This window comes from Lynx canadensis, chromosome A1 (genome assembly GCF_007474595.2).
Source record: "Lynx canadensis isolate LIC74 chromosome A1, mLynCan4.pri.v2, whole genome shotgun sequence".
In the NCBI taxonomy this organism is placed as follows: Eukaryota; Metazoa; Chordata; class Mammalia; order Carnivora; family Felidae; genus Lynx; species Lynx canadensis.
This window is the reverse complement of record NC_044303.2, coordinates 157,841,225-157,858,602: the sequence shown is the minus strand read 5'-3', so window position 1 is coordinate 157,858,602 and position 17,378 is coordinate 157,841,225. Positions and strand designations below refer to the sequence as shown.

The 17,378-nt window shown below is 41.1% G+C and overlaps 2 protein-coding genes across 2 annotated transcripts in view; both read right to left on the bottom strand.

Moving 5' to 3' along the window:
- Positions 1 to 1,792: 1,792 nt before the first annotated feature.
- Positions 1,793 to 3,245, bottom strand: GPR150 (G protein-coupled receptor 150). Its single transcript, XM_030325152.1, has one exon. It carries the CDS (start codon positions 3,095 to 3,097, stop codon positions 1,793 to 1,795), a length of 1,305 nt encoding a protein of 434 aa, XP_030181012.1. The 5' UTR covers positions 3,098 to 3,245.
- A 9,401-nt stretch (positions 3,246 to 12,646) lies between these two features.
- The window catches only part of ARSK (arylsulfatase family member K), a 54,472-nt gene continuing 49,740 nt past the window's right edge, over positions 12,647 to 17,378 (bottom strand). The window contains exons 7-8 of the mRNA XM_030325124.1: positions 14,845 to 15,069; positions 12,647 to 13,082 (exon numbers count right to left, since the gene is read on the bottom strand). Coding sequence (XP_030180984.1) covers positions 12,742 to 13,082; positions 14,845 to 15,069 — 566 coding nt within the window. The 3' untranslated portion in view covers positions 12,647 to 12,741. The remainder of the gene's footprint in view (positions 13,083 to 14,844; positions 15,070 to 17,378) is intronic.

Sequence of the window (17,378 nt, the reverse complement as noted above, 5' to 3'; positions counted from 1 at the left end):
AAACATTGCTTGGCACAAAATAAGGAATTAATGTTTATTAATGAAGAAAAATAATGATGAATAAAAATGTCATGAAGACCACTGTGTTCTCTCTTTGACTGACTTATTCACGGTATATTACACCCCATGGTATCCTAAGCAGGGTGGGGATGATTAAAAAGATGAAGGAAAACCTGTAACTCTAACATTTTTTGACAAAACTTTGGAGGAAGGTAAATCAAGCTTAATGAAGATTTTTGTAAATCTTGTATACATTCTATCTTTGCCTGACTCATATTATGAGTCATTCAACATATATGTGTTGAGTGCCTAGTACACATTAAGCATTGTTTAAGTGTTGGGGATACATATGGGGTGCCTGGGTGGCTCAGTCGGTTAAGCGTCCGACTTCGGCTCAGGGCATGATCTAGCAGTTTGTGGGTTCGAGCCCCGCGTCGGGCTCTGTGCTGACAGCTCAGAGCCTGGAGCCTGCTTCGGATTCTGTGTCTCCCTCTCTCTCTGTTCCTCCCCTGCTCATGCTCTGTCTCTCTCTCTCTCAAAAATAAAGATTTTTAAAAAAAAAATTTTTTTTTAGAAGAGTTTGGGATACATAGGCGAAGTAAACAAAGAAAGCCCTCAGAGAGCATTGGCCCTACAAGTGAACTCCAGCAATCATTTCCCCTTTCTGCATTTTAGTTTGACATTTGTGCTTAAACAGGAAACACTATCATGGAAAGCATGCTGATTCTCAGATGAAAGGCAATGGTAAACACATGGATATATTGTTGATAAGTGCTGCCACTTCTCTCTAGGACCAAGGACAGTTAAAAGGAGAAGGTCATCAATTAAATCTGCTTCTTTACCTTGTTCTTAGCAGCCCACACCAATAGGCATTGCCTTCATTTTTTTAAAGGTAGTTTTCTGCGTACATGCAACATTGGGTGGTTGCAGCGCCAGCCGGGACAGTGAGCCCCGCCCATAGGCACCACCTTGGTGTTTCCCTTAGCTAGTTTGCTGGGGACTCTGCTGAGAGGCTACACCCGAGCACAGCGTCTCAGCTGTAGAGGCTCGTGTGGGTAAGGGCACAATTTCCTACAGAAACTGGGCAAATTTGAAAGGGACAAAGGGAAGCGTTTTTGTGTCCCTCCAAAACCCCAGCTTCTATTGAAGGGAAGACTGGAAATAAGTGCCTCACTGCTTTTCTTCTGTGAAAACGCATTACCATGTAACAAAAAGTACTAATTGCTCTGTGGGAAATGTTTTTATTTTACAAATACTCTGTGGCTCTGAAGTGACAGCACGATTATAGTTCTGACAGTATCGCTGGTACAATTTCCAGGCTCCTCAGGGAGAGCAATGTGGGGATTTTCCTCCTGGAAGCAAAGGCAAATTCTCTGGTCTGGAAGGTACACTTGATTTAAACACGATTCAAAATAAGTAAAAACAGATGATAACACAGCAAATAATGAAAGCTTGGCAATTTCGCTAAAACAAATTATCTTATCCAGAACACTACGGGAGCGTCAAAGAGAAATGCAAAAATAACTCTGTGTATCTTTGACTGTTCTTAAAATTTCCAGTGGCTCAAACTCTCATCTCCAAACTGGGAAATGTGAGAGGAACTGAAAGGGAGAGAAGAAACTGGAAAAGTGTAGGGAAATGTAAACATTAGAAAGAGAGAGTGTAGGAAAGGGACAGCTTCAGGGTCAATCTGAGACTCTCCTGCCCGTTGTGATCTGGATAGACCCGGGCCCGCCGCGTGTTCCGTGGAGGCCGTGCGGCGGCGACGGTGACCTGAGTGGCCATCGAGCAGCTAGAAAGCGCTTTCGCAGGAGCAGGGCAGCGGCCGGGGGCGAGGCGGAGGTGGGCGCCAGCAGCCCTCTTCTGGCTGCTCGCGTCTAGCGTGGTGATAATGGGGGTGGGGCCAGCGGTGGCGGTGAAGCGCTTGGTGGCCCCCCGTCCCCTCATCGTCCTCCGCTGTTCCCTCCCACGAACAGCAGACTGCGCCCAGGCGCCTCCGCAGCCGCCGCAGGAGCCGGCAGTCGCCTGCCTGGAAGAAGAGGTAAACGAAGGGATCGAGAGCGCTGTTGGCCACTCCCACGAGGTGCAGCGCGGCCGCCACTTCCTCGGCCTCCCAGTCTCCCACCTGTCCCGACGACCACACGGCCGCCAGCCGGGCAGCGAAGTAGGGAAGCTCGCAGCTCACGAACAGCAGCGCCAGCGCCAGGCTCATCTTCAGACTCTGTACCTTAGCGCGGGGCAGCGCGCTGGGCGCAGGGGCTCGGCCGGGACTCGCCCACCAGGGCGCTGAAGGCGGCGGGGCCTGGGGCGGGCGCTGCCACCAGGCGCAGAGCAGGCGGCTGCAAGCTACGCCCATGACCGCGACCGGCGCCACGAAGCCCGCGACGGCCTCGTAAAGCGCATAGACCTGCAGGTGCCAGCGCGGCAGAGGCGCAAAGATGTCACGGCAGCGACGCTCCCCGGGCCAAGCGCGGGGGGCCGAGGGCGCGGCGGGTGGCGGCGAGGGGGCGCCCCCGCGCACCACGAAGGCGGGGGGCAGCGCCAGCAGCAGCGCCAGCAGCCAGCCCAGGGCGGCGAGGGCGCGCGCTGGCAGCGGCGGGCCCTGCGGCCGGCGCACGGTGCGCTGGCGTTCGAGGGCAATGAGTACCACGAGGTGGGCCGAGGCGCCTCGGCCGGACGCCTGCAGCAGCTGCACGAAGCGGCACGACAGGTCTCCCGCCGCCCGGCGCGGCTCTCCCAGCAGCTCCCAGGCCAGCTGCGACAGCGCGGTGCCTCCGCACGCGTACAGGTCAGCGAGGGCCAGCTGCACGAGCAGGAAGTCCATCTTGCGACGCTTGGGGCCCGCCCACGGCCCGGCACCCCCGCACAGGCGGCACAGCACAGTGCTGTTGCCGGCCACCGCCACCACCAAGATGACCCCCAGGAAGACCAGGCGGACGCGGCGGCCGGGCGGTCCGGGAGGCGGCGGAGGCGGCGGCGGCGGCCCCGGGGCCGGGGCTCCCTGTTCCGAAGTGAAGTTGAGACCCCAGCCGGGAAAGACGGGTACGGAGACGTTGGGCGCCAGCGAGAAAGTTGAGGGGCTGAAGGGATCCTCCATCCTTAGCCTGGGGGGAGCGGAGGTAGGAAGCGAGGGAAACCCAGGTGGAGGCGAGGCTGCGAGGGGCGCTCAAAGTTTGTTGAAAACGCACACGCAACAGAGAGGGAAATGGATTCGGGTAGACTCGCGCTTAGTTGTTTTTATAGGTTGTCCTCGTCATTTGTCACTCAAATGTGGGTTGTACACTCGAGGAACACACATGATTCCTATTCTCCACCTTCTCCGTGGCTCTCCTCCCAGTCCCGGTGGATGCCCTTCCAATCTCTGCCGCGGCTCCCACAGCGCGCTCGCAGTAGCGGCGGGGACCACTGAGTTCTGGGTGCCTCTCCCGTTCGCTCTTCAGTTTACAGGAAGAGCACAAAACAGGGCAGAAGGTCGCTTTGCCCGGCCTTTGCAAAAGCGCATGCTAACCGGGACTGACACACCAGAGAGGAGGGTCCTGACCGAGACTGTACCTCTCAAAAACGGTTACGGATTACGGTTACGGATTGCTAGTAGGGGAAAAAAAACAACAACAACAACAAAAAAAACTAGTTTTGATTAAAAAAAATAATAATCAGAAATGGCATGGATCTACATGCACCAGCATGAGACAAACAGGAACACAAGAAACCCAACAGCGTTTTGGGCAAAGAGGAGCCCAAGAGATGAATCTTTGATAAACATGTATCTTCCTCTGGCCATCAGTGAGAGTATTTACTTGGAGAGAACTAAAGTAATGATGTTGCTTGGCAATTAGGAGGAGCAGTGATTTGCAGATGTTTCAAATACTCCTCATTACTTGAAGCCACGGTTCACAGCTGCTCTCTCGGTGATGTAAAATTTGCTGCATTAGTCTGAAGGGGACATTCATAGGTTTTATGCATATGGTAGTGCATTTATTGATTTTCCCCTAATATTTCCATCCAGTGGAGGATGTGTCATCATGGCTTTTCATTCTCTTGATTCTGTTTTCCAAGCAGATGGAGGTTGCTGGGAGGGAGTACGCCCCCAATAAGCCTAGAGAAAAGGTGACTAAGAGAACGATAAGGCGGCCAATTTTCAAAAAAGAAATTCAAGTCACAGGAAATGGTTTAGATTAAATGCTGTCTTTTATTTTAGTCCTATCTCCTCCTCACAAACAAATTTTACTTTTCCTGTTGGAAACATCAATTTGTCTTTTATGTATCCTCATATTATTTTTTTAAAATTTTTCTTAATGCTCTATTTTTAATCTGAGAGAGAGAGAGAGAGAGAGAGAGTGAGTGAGCAGAGGAGCAGTGAGAAAGGGAGACACAGAATCCGAAGCAGGCTCCAGGCTCCGAGCTGTCAGCACGGAGCCCAACGCAGGGCTTGAATTCTCAAACTGTGAGATCAAGACCTGAGCAGAAGTCAGACACTTAACTAACTGAGCCACCCTCTTACATTATTACAGTGTAAGTAGATTTCCTGTGTTTCTGGCCTGGGCATCTGCTGGGGTTCACATTCCCAGACTGAGGACACATTTGGCACTTTAAGATGCTCAGGATAGGAGGGGTTGGCAGATGCAGATGACAGTGCTGTTAGTTGCCTGGAGGAATCCTAATTCCTAAACTTTTGTCCTTTGGCCAGAGACCTTTGTCATTTTTATTATCCTATCTCCAGTGGCTAGCACTGGGCCTGATACAGGTTAGGTATCAGTAAATATGTTTTGAATTAATGAACTAGACGATATATGACACATTTCAGATAATTTTGAGCAAATGTTCCTGCTTTGACTATAAATCCATCAACCTAAGAAAAAACTACCTTTCATACCTATGCCAGTATCATCCAGAGGAGCCCAAGGAAGCTCTGGAAGAGGTGTAGGGATAGCCATTCTTGATGGAACACTTAAGGGAGAGGAAGAGCAATAGTCTTGGGAAATCAGACTCTTGGTTTAATTTTCACATTCTCCCCTCAGAGGATTTTGCTGGGGCCTTTTTCTTTGTAACATACACCATCCCAGCTTATGATCCACTTCTTCCAAGGTGCTGTCTGTGAGCAATACCCATAATTCAGGGATTCCTCTAAGCAATATCAGTTTAATACTTCTCAAGGTGATTCTATAATTTGTCTCAAATTTGTTGAAATGCTCTCGTATAGCAAAATAAGACTCTACCAGTGACATTACATTTCACAGAACTTTACTAAGACCTGATAAATCATTGATGAAAGAAAATGATTCTCAAAATAACACATGCACATAGTTTGGAAAGTCTAACAGAACTAGAGGGCCAACAACAATATCGTTTCCTATACACACATCCTCACTCCTCCTTCTAGAGGGAACCAATTTAGAATCTATTTGCTGTTCCTTCTGGCATTTACTTAATTCCAGAATTCTAAATCACAAATGTGTAATGCTATTTATTGACTCAGTGATTTCAGACACGATTACCTTCTCATGAGATACAATAATCTTGTAATTTCAGGTTAGATCTATGTTTAGTGTTTACATTATTATGAAATGAAAATATTCTCAGCTGAATGTTATAGTATATTTTGAATATCATTTTTTTGTTTTCTTGAAGTTAATAACTGCCTTAATTTTCCTTATTATACAGCTAATTCTTCCTTTAAATGGTCCCTTAGTTCGATTTCCATAAGTTTGGTTTGTAACATAATGTAGCAATTCCAATTTTTTTTTTTTTTTTTGGAAACCTTCTTATCAGAGACTCCCTTCTCTCTCCTATGTGGGCTGGTTTATTTCCAGGCCTGCTACACACTTATCATCCTGAAATATGTTTGTTGTCAACACTGAAACTCTCTGCCCTTCTCTTGGGTTGGAATTCCTGCCTCTTGGGTTTCTGGTCTTTTTTCTTGGTTTCTTCCTTTTTGGTAGAAAACATCACCTGACATGTTGTAAGGTTAAAAAGACTGTGCAGAGGCTGAGGACGTAGCTGCGAGAGTCTCACTGTGCCTATTATACCTGAGTCAAGTAGATTCAATCACGTTTGCCCTCCAGGACACCTGTTACCCAGGCATCTCCCTTTGCCATCATCCTAGAGACTCCTTTCATTATCTCATGCTGTTTTTCCTGCTTTCTAATTTCATGGATATTTTTTGTTCTTTATTTCCCTCCTTGGGTGGAAAGCATCTTCAGTGGCTTCTTGAGAAAGGGTATATTTGGGGGATCTTGTATGTCTGAAAATTTATTTTACCATCATGCTTAACCGAAGTCTTGGCTGGGGTTAGAATTCTATATTGGAAACATTTTCCTTCTGAATTTTGATGGCATTGTTCCATTACCTTCTGGATTTTAAGTGTGTTGAGAAGCTTAAAGCCATTCTGGATCCTCATTGGTGTAAACATGATCATTGTTTTTTCCATTTTTGAAGTTTGATTCTTTTCTTCTCTCTGAAAAATTTCACAAAGATGTGTTTATTTGATCCACTGCTGGGCACAATCAAGGGTCATGGGTTGTATTTAATTGCATTATGCCTCTAGTGGCCTTTAATCTAGAACGGTTTCCCAGCCTTTCTTTTTCCTTTCATGATTCTGACAGGTCTGAAGGGTCCACGATACATGTTTAGTAGAATTTCTCTAACGTTGCTTTTTGTTTCCACATAATTAAATCTGAGTCAGAGTTTTTGGGCTGAAATACTACCTAGGTAATAATGTGTCCATAGTATATCATTTCAGGGGCATATGTAGTGCTAGTTTGTCTCAATATCAGTGATGTTAAACTTGACATGTTTTTAAAACCTAAGGTTCTAGGTTCTGTGCTTGTCCTCCAGAGGTAGCCACTCTGCATTTATACACCTGTCCCACTGAGGGGCTCCATTAGGTCTCCAGCCCTGCCCCCAATCTTTCTCATGAGTGCTGCTTGAGGTCTATGAAAAAAAGTTCGTGAGTGGAGGTGGTTTCCCTTGTGTGGGGGCTCCCAGAATTTGTGTTGTTATTTTCACACACATTGGGCTTTAAGAATTTGTCAAAGTATCCGTTGTTTTGTTATCCACTCTTTGGGCTACTGGTTTCCACCTCCACCTCCCCTGATGTTCTGCCAAAGGTGGACCAGTTTGAGTGTATCACCTTCTCAGAGGGACTTGCCACCCTTTTGAATTCAGTTTACCAGTTGCCTTGCAACCTTAGTCACTGATAGGCTCAAAAAAAGTTTAGATGATCTAGCCTTTTTTTCTTGATTTTTGTTAATGTGGGAGGAATATTCCTTGCAACTTTCCCTTTCCTATGGGAAAGCAAGACTCTCAAAATATTATTGAAGGATGGCAATCCTTTACTATAAATATTACAAAATTGATACTTATTTTGTTGTTTAACTTCTTGAACAGTTTATTTTTATTTCCTCTTAATTAAAAGCCTAAGGCTAAAAATATTCTTCTGAATATAGTTCTGATTGTGTCATATGTTCTACGTTTTCTTATTTTCATTTTAAAAGTAGCATAGGGGCACCTGGGTGGCTCAGTCGCTTAAGCATCTGACTTTGGCTCAGGTCATGATCTCAAGGTTCTGAGTTTGACCCCTGGTTTGGACTCTGCTGTCAGCACAGAGCCTGGAGCCTGCTTCAGATTCTGTGTCTCCCTTCTTCTCTTCCCCTTCCCCACTCGTGCTTTGTCTCTCTGCCTCTCTCAAAAATAAATAAACATTAGAAAGTATTATAAAAATAGCATAGAAGTATAATTTTTTGACCTAAGAATTCTTTAGGATGCTGCCTTATAACTTTATTTTTTTTTTAATGTTTATTGAGTTTTTTGTTTTGTTTTGAGAGAGAGAGACAAACCACAAGCGGGGGACAGGCAGAGACAGAGAGGGAGATGCAGAATCTGAAACAGGCTCCAGGATCTGAGCTGTCAGCACAGAGCCAGATGCAGCGCTCGAACCCACGAACTGTGAGATCATGACCTGAGCCGAAGTTGAACGCACAATGTGACTGAGCCACCCAGGCGCCCCTAAAAAAGAAACTCTTACTGAGATTAAAATCAGGATTGTATGAAATTTCTACATTAGTTCTGGAGCAGTGACGTTTTAAGATCTTCCCATTCAAGAACATACTATCATTCCATGTTCATATCTTGTTTGTACACTTCAGTAGAACTTTATAATTTTTTTTATCTAGGTTTGGGCCTCTTGCTAAAATTTATTTTATAGACTGTCCTAATGTGAGTGAGATATTTTTCCTAATTCCCATTTTTATCTAGTGATTATTCTTATGTATTGATTTTTATATATGTAGCCATTTAACAAGTTTCATCATTTCTAGTAGTTTTTATTAGGGTGCCCTAGGTTTAATGAGATGGAGACCTACAAAGAGTAGAAAGGATAAATACAAAATCCACCATTTTATTTTATTTCTTTTTTTTTAACAGGGACAAATAAAAATGTATAAGGCTCCCAGTTGATGTGGATGTTTCTGGATTATGGTTTGAAGAACAAGTTTTCAGAACCTTGTTTCCCAAATCTCACTGCACATTAGACTCACCTGGGGCTCTTTGAAAACTCTCAGTGGTTGGAGGTGGGAGCCAGGCATTAATAGATTTTAAATAGCCTCCGGTAAATCCAGTTTGCAGTAAAGTTGTGAACCATTGTTCTACACTAGCCTTAGCAAACTATGGCCCGCAGGTCCAATCCTATGTTTTTGTAAACAAAGTTTCATTCTAAAGTAGCCAGGCTCCTCTGTTTACATATTGTCTGTTGCTGTTTTCATGCTACTAGCACAGTACTGAGTAGTTGTGAAAAAGACCATATGGTTCACAAAGCCTAAAATAATTCAGTATCTGGCCTTTTTCACAGAAAAAGACAAACATAGAGGGATAGAAAGTCCCTCTGTTGACCCTTTTGTTCAGGCTTTTGCTAGAATTTACTGTTTTTGGAAGGCTCTGCTTTATTGAGAAGGGTACTCCTTTTCAGCTCTGCCCTGCCATTGCCTAAAGTGTTGGTTTTCTAATCCATTGTGTTATCTGAAAAACTCAAATTCCTAGAAAATTAATTCGACAAGTATTTACTAATCTTCTACTATGTGTCAGGCACTTGGGATACCTTAAGCAACAAAAAGGACAAAAATCTGCGCCTGTATGGAACTTTCATCCTAGTGGGGTAGGAGGGGTAGGGGACAGTATAAGCAAATCATATATATAAAACATATACTATGTTGGGTGGTAATAATTTCTATGGAGAAAAATAAAGCAGGGAAGTCTGTGTGAGAAGGTAGCATTGGAGCAATGACCTGAAAGACGTAGCAAAGACAGCCGTACGGAAATCTGGAGAACCGTATGCCAAGCAGGAAGTATTGACAAGCACGAAGGTCTTGAGGTGGTGCATGCCTGGCATGCTGGAAAACAACAGGGATGCCAGTGTGGCCAGAACAGAGTGAACAAAGTGGGAATATGGAAGGAGAGCCGGTCTGTGAGGTAACATGCAGCGAGGTAGTTCAGGTGCTGTAGGCCTTTGTAAGGATTTTGGCTCTTAAAGAGTTAAGATGGGACACCAGTGGAAGGTTTGGAGTATCCAGTGAAGGGATGTGATGTATCTTAATAGAATCACTCTGGCTGCTCTGCTGAGTACAGACTGAAGAAACTTCAGGGGCAGACTCAGGGAGACTTCTTAAGAGGCTATTGCAAAATTCCAAACAAGAGACTATGGCTGACAGGAATTACGGTGGTAGCAGTAGAGGTCGTAAAAAGGAAGCCCAAAGATTGTCTTCAATCTAGTTTATAATTGGTGTGGGTTTCTCTCAGATTCTGGCATTAAGTTTTTCTTCTTTTTCTGTTTTCATGGTTGTTAGATACCATTTTGAATTAGCTTTTGTCCTTAAACACTCAGTTATACCTAAGTATGATTCTGTATCTAATATGCTTAAAACAATGTGTATGCTTGGTAAATCGTAACAATGAATGTATCTTGAAGAGTTTGGGTAGGACAAGATGGATTATATTTATCTTCACATGCCTATGTTTTCAGAACCACATTGCTATTATTATTGCTTTATTTTCCCCCTATAATTAGCATATTCACCCACACAGTAGCTATTTCATGTTCTTTAGGCTTAACTAGGGAGGTAGATTTGTGTATTTTCATCTTAATCGCAACAGTTTAATATTGAGATCTTTTCCATAAGGGTTTTACTTCGAAATGTATCTGAAGTGAAGTTTATTTCTCAGAAATTCATACATAACTGCAAAGATAAGTTCATACTAAGTCACTGAAGAAGAGCAAACAAAGGAGATGAACTGGCTTATTAAGAAAACTTCAAAGGCAGTTTGAAAAGGAAGTTAGGTAAAATTATTATTTGCAGATCAACTTTTTAACTGAAAAAAAATAAGATACCAATTGAAAAACTATTGGTACCAAAAAATATCATATTTTTGGCATAAAATAAATATATAGAAATAGAATTTGTATACATAAACAACCAGTTAGAAAAGATAATGGAAGAAAGGTCCACTTAAAATAGCATACCACCAACAAGTGATGAAGCAACTAGGAATAAATTCATCTCTGCCTACACTTCAGGATCATCAGCTGGAGAGCTTCACAGAACAGTAAGAATAAAACAGTGCCCAGGTGCCTTCCCTAGAATTCTAATTCTATCGGTGTGGGGTAGGGCCTAGGCAGTATCTTTTTTAAAAGTTCCTACTTTTCTAAAAATCTTTGAAAAAAATCGATCCATATGAAGAACGCTTGCATATTATGAGAGAGGGCAAAGAAGCCTTGAAGAAAGGGAAAAGTGTGCTATAGTCTTTAAAGTAACTGAGGATTATAAAGAGGTCAGTTCTGTCTAAACTAGGTGACAAATTTAATATGATTTCATAAAAAGACTAAAAAGATTTTTCACTTTTGAATTGGACAAACTTACTCTAAATTTGTGTGGGAAACATAAGTTAGCAAGAGTATCCAGGGAAACTCTGAAAAAGTGTTGGAAAAGGACTAGTTTGGTCAGATATTGACTACCACATTAGTAAACAAAGTAGTCAACTGGAAGATAAAAAATGTTCTGAAAGGACACAAATATAAATGAGACTTTGGAATATGATAAAATGGCATTTCAAATCAATAGAGAAAAAGATGATTTATTCAATAAAAGGTGTTATATAATGAAGTGGCATTTTTTTAACTAATGGGACAAATGTTAGTTTACTCAATAAAAGGTCATTTGGGTTGCCATCTTAAACAACAAACTAAAGTTAGATCTCTACTATGGAAGACATTCCAGATGGGGTGCAGATCTAAGGTCAAAAAATAAAACTCTAAAAGAAGGTAAATGGGGAAAGTGGAGAATACCATTCAGAATATGTATGACATAAAATCCCAAAGCCATAAAAGCAAAGATTCATAAATTTGATTGCATGAAAATACCAATTTCCACAGGTTGAAAATACCAATTTCCACAAGTAAAAAACACCAGAACTCCATCAAAAGACAAATTACAAAAAGGAAAAAAAAAATATTTGCAGCTTCTCTTACAAGAAGCTAATATCTAAAAGCATGCCTAAAATAAAAAAGACCAATAACCAATAGAAAAATAGGCAAAGAATAGAAATAGAAAGATCACAGTACAGTAAAGGAAATTCAAATGGCTATGAAATATATGAAAATATGATCTTACTCATAATTTAAAAAAATAAAAATAATATATATTTTTATCAGGTTGGCAAAGGATGTGAGGAAGTGCATTGCTGGTGAGAATTTTAATGGGTACAACTTCTTTAAGGGTAATTTGCTGTAATTTTGCTAGATACAATCCTGCCCCAGCAATTTCACTTTTAGGTATTTTTAAATGGGAGAGAAAAAAAACAGAGCAATATGCAGAACATTTTGTATAGTAAGCTACTTTATGTGTGGGGGAAAAATACAAAGTTTGTTTATAGATGTATGGTTTGTCTCTAAAAGGATACTTAGGAAGATGGTTACAGTAGTTGCCCCAGGAAGGGGACCTGGGAAAGACTTCATGCTCATTGTTAACTCTTTTGTGCCTTTTAAAACTTTTACCTTGTGTATATAGTACCTATTAAAAAAAACCAAACAGTAATAAAGTCAGCCATATCCAAGATCTGTGTCCCACCAAATACTCTAAATACTCCCACCACATACATCTAAATGGTCTATGTCCCATCAGATACAAATAACTCATCAGACACCATCAGATACTCATAGATAACTATTTAATGGTTTGTAAGTAATTCTAATTGTTAAGATACTCTATATTCCATATTATTCACAGGAACATAACTTTATATTATACTACTTGCTTCCATCTTTTTAATACCTCCATTAAGTTGTTAAAAGTTGTTAAGAATGAAGTCTGGATAGTAATCATTTTTGAAAATATATAATTCTATAATGGTTAGTATTTTATTTTAAAATAGAATGCATTCTTAAAATTTTTTTAATGTTTATTTATTTTTGAGAGAGAGAGAGAGAGAGAGAGAGAGAGAGAGAGAGCACGCACATGAGAGGGCGAGGGGAGAGAGAGGGAGACACAGAATCCGAAGCAGGCTCCAGGCTCCGAGCTGTCAGCACAGAGCCTTGATGTGGGGCTTGAATCCACAGATCGCGAGATCACGACCTGAGCCAAAGTCGGACGCTTAGCCGACTGAGCCACCCAGGTGCCCCTAAAATAGAATACATTCTTTAAAAGTAACCAAAAATCAGTAAGTATTAGAACAGACATAAAAATTAATCACAATCTCTTAGCATATCTCCGTATGTTGCTCTAGAACATTATTTTCTAACTTTTGTTCAGATTTTTTTTTTGGATTAGAGTGGGTGTTAAGCCACTGATCAATTGCACTTTCATACTTCCTTGGTTTTTTCAGCCAGTCCTGATGCCACCTGAGGTTCCCTATAACATTTGAATAGTTTTGCCCTACACTTCGTCTCCACTTGAGAAACTGTTCTTTGTTGTATTGGTGGACAGAAGCAGAAACCTTAGGGTAGTTGATAATGGAACGCAGCTTTTGATCTAAAGAATAAGTAATCTCTGGAAATTTTGTAGCAATATTTGTTAGTTCATCTGGATCCGAGGAAAGATCTGAAAGAAAAAAATTAAGTACTGGTCAAAATATTTATCTGCTACAGAAACATTTTTTAGAATGTCATTACTCTATGACAGATAATGTATTTGAATTTATTTTTATTTTCAGTTCCTTTTAGTATAAGATGAAAGATAGTATTAATGGTAAAATAATATACCAAAAGTTAAACACTCCTCTAAATGCATGTCCAGATTATCTTCCTACCACCATCCTACTGTCCCAATCTTTTTCTTATCCATTCCTGGATGGCAGAAATAAGTCAAACTCTTATCACTAGTAAGCTGGCTTAGCCCTAATTCTTCCTGGTTTTCATGCCTTGCTTACTTTGACATACAGAGAAAAAAAAATAGTAATGCTTATATTGTCCCATTTCAGCAGTCCCAAACTTGTCAGATATAAGAATTCTTTATATGGTCAAGGCCTATTTTTCCCAACTTCACTTACTCCTGGTTTTCTATATATTTTAGCATCTCTTGTGCTCTGATTTTTGAAAGTTAGATTTGTCAATACTGTCCACTGAGCAAATAGCCATGGAAATAATGATGTATCTTAACTGCTACCATCAAGAAAATAATGATAAATATTTTCAGAACACAAACATCCTTTTTACCTAGGTAAAAGGAAGACATAACTGGGATGCCGATCTAATTGGAAAAATACCAAGTCAAAGATCTTATGACAATTTACTTGAGATAATAAATGAACATTACATGTTGAGGAAAAAACCTCTCTGGGCCTATTTGAGTGCATTTGCCAGAAGAGCCCTAATGACATTTGTGACTTTGTTAGGTGACTTCAGATGACACCTCTTTGGTCAGGGAAAGCAGTCAATAAACCCCAGAGAATATAGGAAAGGCAGGCTCACTCACTGGTCCTTTGACTGTTACATCTGCTTTTTGCAGAACATGGCCAATGAATGAGCAAGACATGCCCAAGACTCATCAGGATAAAAATTTAAGGACTTCCTTTTGAAGCCGAGAATCTCCTGCTCTTACAGTTATGGGGAGAGGCATAGGCCAATCAGTTTGGTCCCTGAAGAATTATTTGGAATTAATAATTTTGACATTTGTAACTGGAAAGGAAACTTAGGGAGAAAAGAATATTAATAATGGTGTATTTTGTGTGAAAAGGGGGCGAAGGGTGAGTAAAGCCTTAATTTAATAATGTTGTTTTAAGATTAATTCATAGAGTAGTGAAGCTAGCAGGCATCTTTGTGGAGTGGAAGGAGCATGGATTTTGAAACTTAGACCTGGGTTAAAATCCCAGCCCTGCCACTTAGCTATGAGATTTTTCATTGGTATCTGAGTCCATTTAACCCCTGGTCTTCTCTACAAAATAAGGATAATGGTGTCATCTTGTAGAGTTGAGGCAAACATTAAATGATAGATGTAGAATGTCAGGCTCCACAACATATAAGGGTTATTTCTCCAGAATAGCTAAAACCATGATATAATGAGAGGGTGATGACCACTGTTTGAGACAGATAAGCATGAATATGAGAAGACACCTTGATCAGAGAAAACAGTGGTTTCAATCTTGAAACTCAGATCAGAAGTTTTAGGGCACTTGCTGTGGAATTCAGATGACTTACAAAGAACCTTCACCTCAAATGGACAACCATTTGTAGACTCTCCTGCCACAAAAAGCAGCAGAGATTTATGCATTTAACTAAAGATTACTAGATCTCTTGAACAACACTGTATAGGTCAACTCATTACATATAGTACCACACTTACAAAAACATATCAACAGATTTACCAAAGAGTTGAGGCAATACTGAAGTACCATCAGAGTATGCTATATACTTCCACTGGTTAGTCCGAAGCATGTAGGTGGAAGCATTCACATTGCATCCATGGAATTCACTTAGAATCCAGGGTGGATGTAGGTTTCTGAATTCATGTTCATTCTTAAACGTTTCTGATGATAATGGCAACAACGAGTATCCACTCAGGTTCTGAGGCAGAGGAACTCCAGCAATATCTATGTAACAAAATAACACAATATTTTAAAATAACTTATTCTTTTACTAGTTATTAGTTGAAACATTCACATATGACATCATCAAAGGTTGCAGAGACAAAAGACCATATATGGATTTTGTAAATAGACTGCGTAGGTCTATTTGAAGTAAATGCTTACTTCACTACCCATGTGACCTTGGGCATGATATTAACCACTCCAAAACTCAATCCCCTCATTTGTAAAAGGGGAATAATAATCACACCTGTACTTCAAAGGCTTATATTAGGTGTAAATGTGATACTTATGTAAAATTCTGAGAACAGTGCCTGATAGGAAATCCTCAACATATATTATTTAATCAGTCATTTATTTCCAAATGATAAATGATCACAGTTGCTTCTCACATTTGTTCTACCAGATATTAATAAGACCTATATGAAAAAGGGGCTTAGGAGTCATACATGTTTACAAACAAGGATTAAAATCAAATAGGTAAATTTTTTGTAGATGTAAATGTATTGCTGATGTATCTCATAAACCTTTTTTTTTTAAATTTTTTTTTTAACGTTTATTTATTTTTGAGACAGAGAGAGACAGAGCATGAATAGGGGAGGGGCAGAGAGAGAGGGAGACACAGAATCTGAAACAGGCTCCAGGCTCTGAGCTGTCAGCACAGAGTCCGACGCGGGGCTCAAACTCATGGACTGTGAGATCATGACCTGAGCCGAAGTCGGATGCTTAACCGACTAAGCCACCCAGGCACCCCTCTCATAAACCTTTAATAGTGGCATGCCATGTGTCTCAAAGTTATTTGATGACATAATATTTTATTCTCAAGTAGCATCTTCAGGGGCTAGTATTTTGCAGAACATATGTTGGAAATCCTGGATTATACTGATTTAGGAAAAAATAACTTATTTTTCCCTTATCAAATATAAATATATAAGGCATGAGAGATGTCTAATTTAAAAAGAAGTCTTTTTGGGGCATCTGGGTGGCTCAGTCAGTTGAGCGTCCGACTTTGGTTCAGGTCATGATCTCATAGTCGGTGAGTTCGAGCCCCGTGTTGGGCTCTGTGCTGACAGCTCAGAGCCTGGAGCCTTCTTCAGATTCTGTGTCTCATTCTCTCTCTGCCCCTCCCTCACTCATGCTCTGTGTGTCTCTCTTTCTCTTAAGGTATTTGGAACTCAAACTGTCTTTTTCCTATAGAAAAATTACCATTAATTATGGCTGGTACTTGGGACGGTTCCAAAATGATTTGTACTTGCCTCTCCACCCCTTTTCTGGTTTCCATGTTCCATGGTTTTTAAGTATAATTAAATATTTTCAATAAAAAATAGGAAGTAATATATCTGCAATTCTAGGAGTTAAGCAAAATTGAATAGGAAAATTAACTTGACTGTAAGTATTTGAGGAAAAATAGGTTAATTAAAGGAGAATAAGGAAGTAGACAAAAACCTCTATAAATTTTCTGAAGGTGCATGTTTTACATATGATGTAATTTAAAAATCTGTATCCTCCATTTCCTTGGGAGGGGCATTTTATAAGTACTGATCTTCTGCCAACCAATCATAATTATGGATTTTTTTGAGGAAGAAAGTAAGAAAGAAAAAGAGAAAGATCAGAGATAACTGGTTAAAAACAAAAGGAACAAAGACATTAAGCAGGATGTGCATGAGACAAAGGAACAGCCTGAGATAAAACTCACTTGAGCTACAAGACAGTAGGCTACTACTGTGAGGTCTTACCGTAAGGAACCCAAGTATCGAGGGAACAGGCTGGGTCAGGCTGGTCTGCATGGCAGCCGTTGGGTGGCAACAGAAGAGGACTTGGAAGATGATTGGAAAGCAAGGACCAATTGGCATATACCTAGGCCCATGAAGTCCCTGTATTCAGCATTTCAATAACCTTTGATACTTAGAAATACCTTGTTTCAGGGGTGCTTGGGTGGCTCAGTTGGTTGAGCGTCTGACTCTTGATTTCAGCTCAGGTCATGATCTCATGGTCGTGAGATCAAGCCCCACATTGGGCTCTGTGCTAAGTGTGGAGCCTGCTTGGGATTCTCTCCCTCTCTCTCTCTCTGCCCCTCCGCTGATGCAAGCATGCGTGTGTGTGTGTGTCTGTGCGCACGCATGCGTGCACATGCGCACGCTCTCGCTCTCTCTCAAATAAAGTTAAAAAAAAAAAAAAGAAATACTTTATTTCAGATTTATTCCAGGCTGAATTCTCCTAAAGAAGCTCGTAAGACTAAGAAAATTTACATGGGTCTCCTATGTTTATGAGAAGTCAGTAGTAAACTGGGATAAGAGTGCATTTAAATATTTTTT

What these genes read in the sequence shown, in the direction of transcription:
- GPR150 (XM_030325152.1), bottom strand. Translation starts at nt 3,097, where the DNA reads ATGGAGGATCCCTTCAGCCCCTCAACTTTCTCGCTGGCGCCCAACGTC.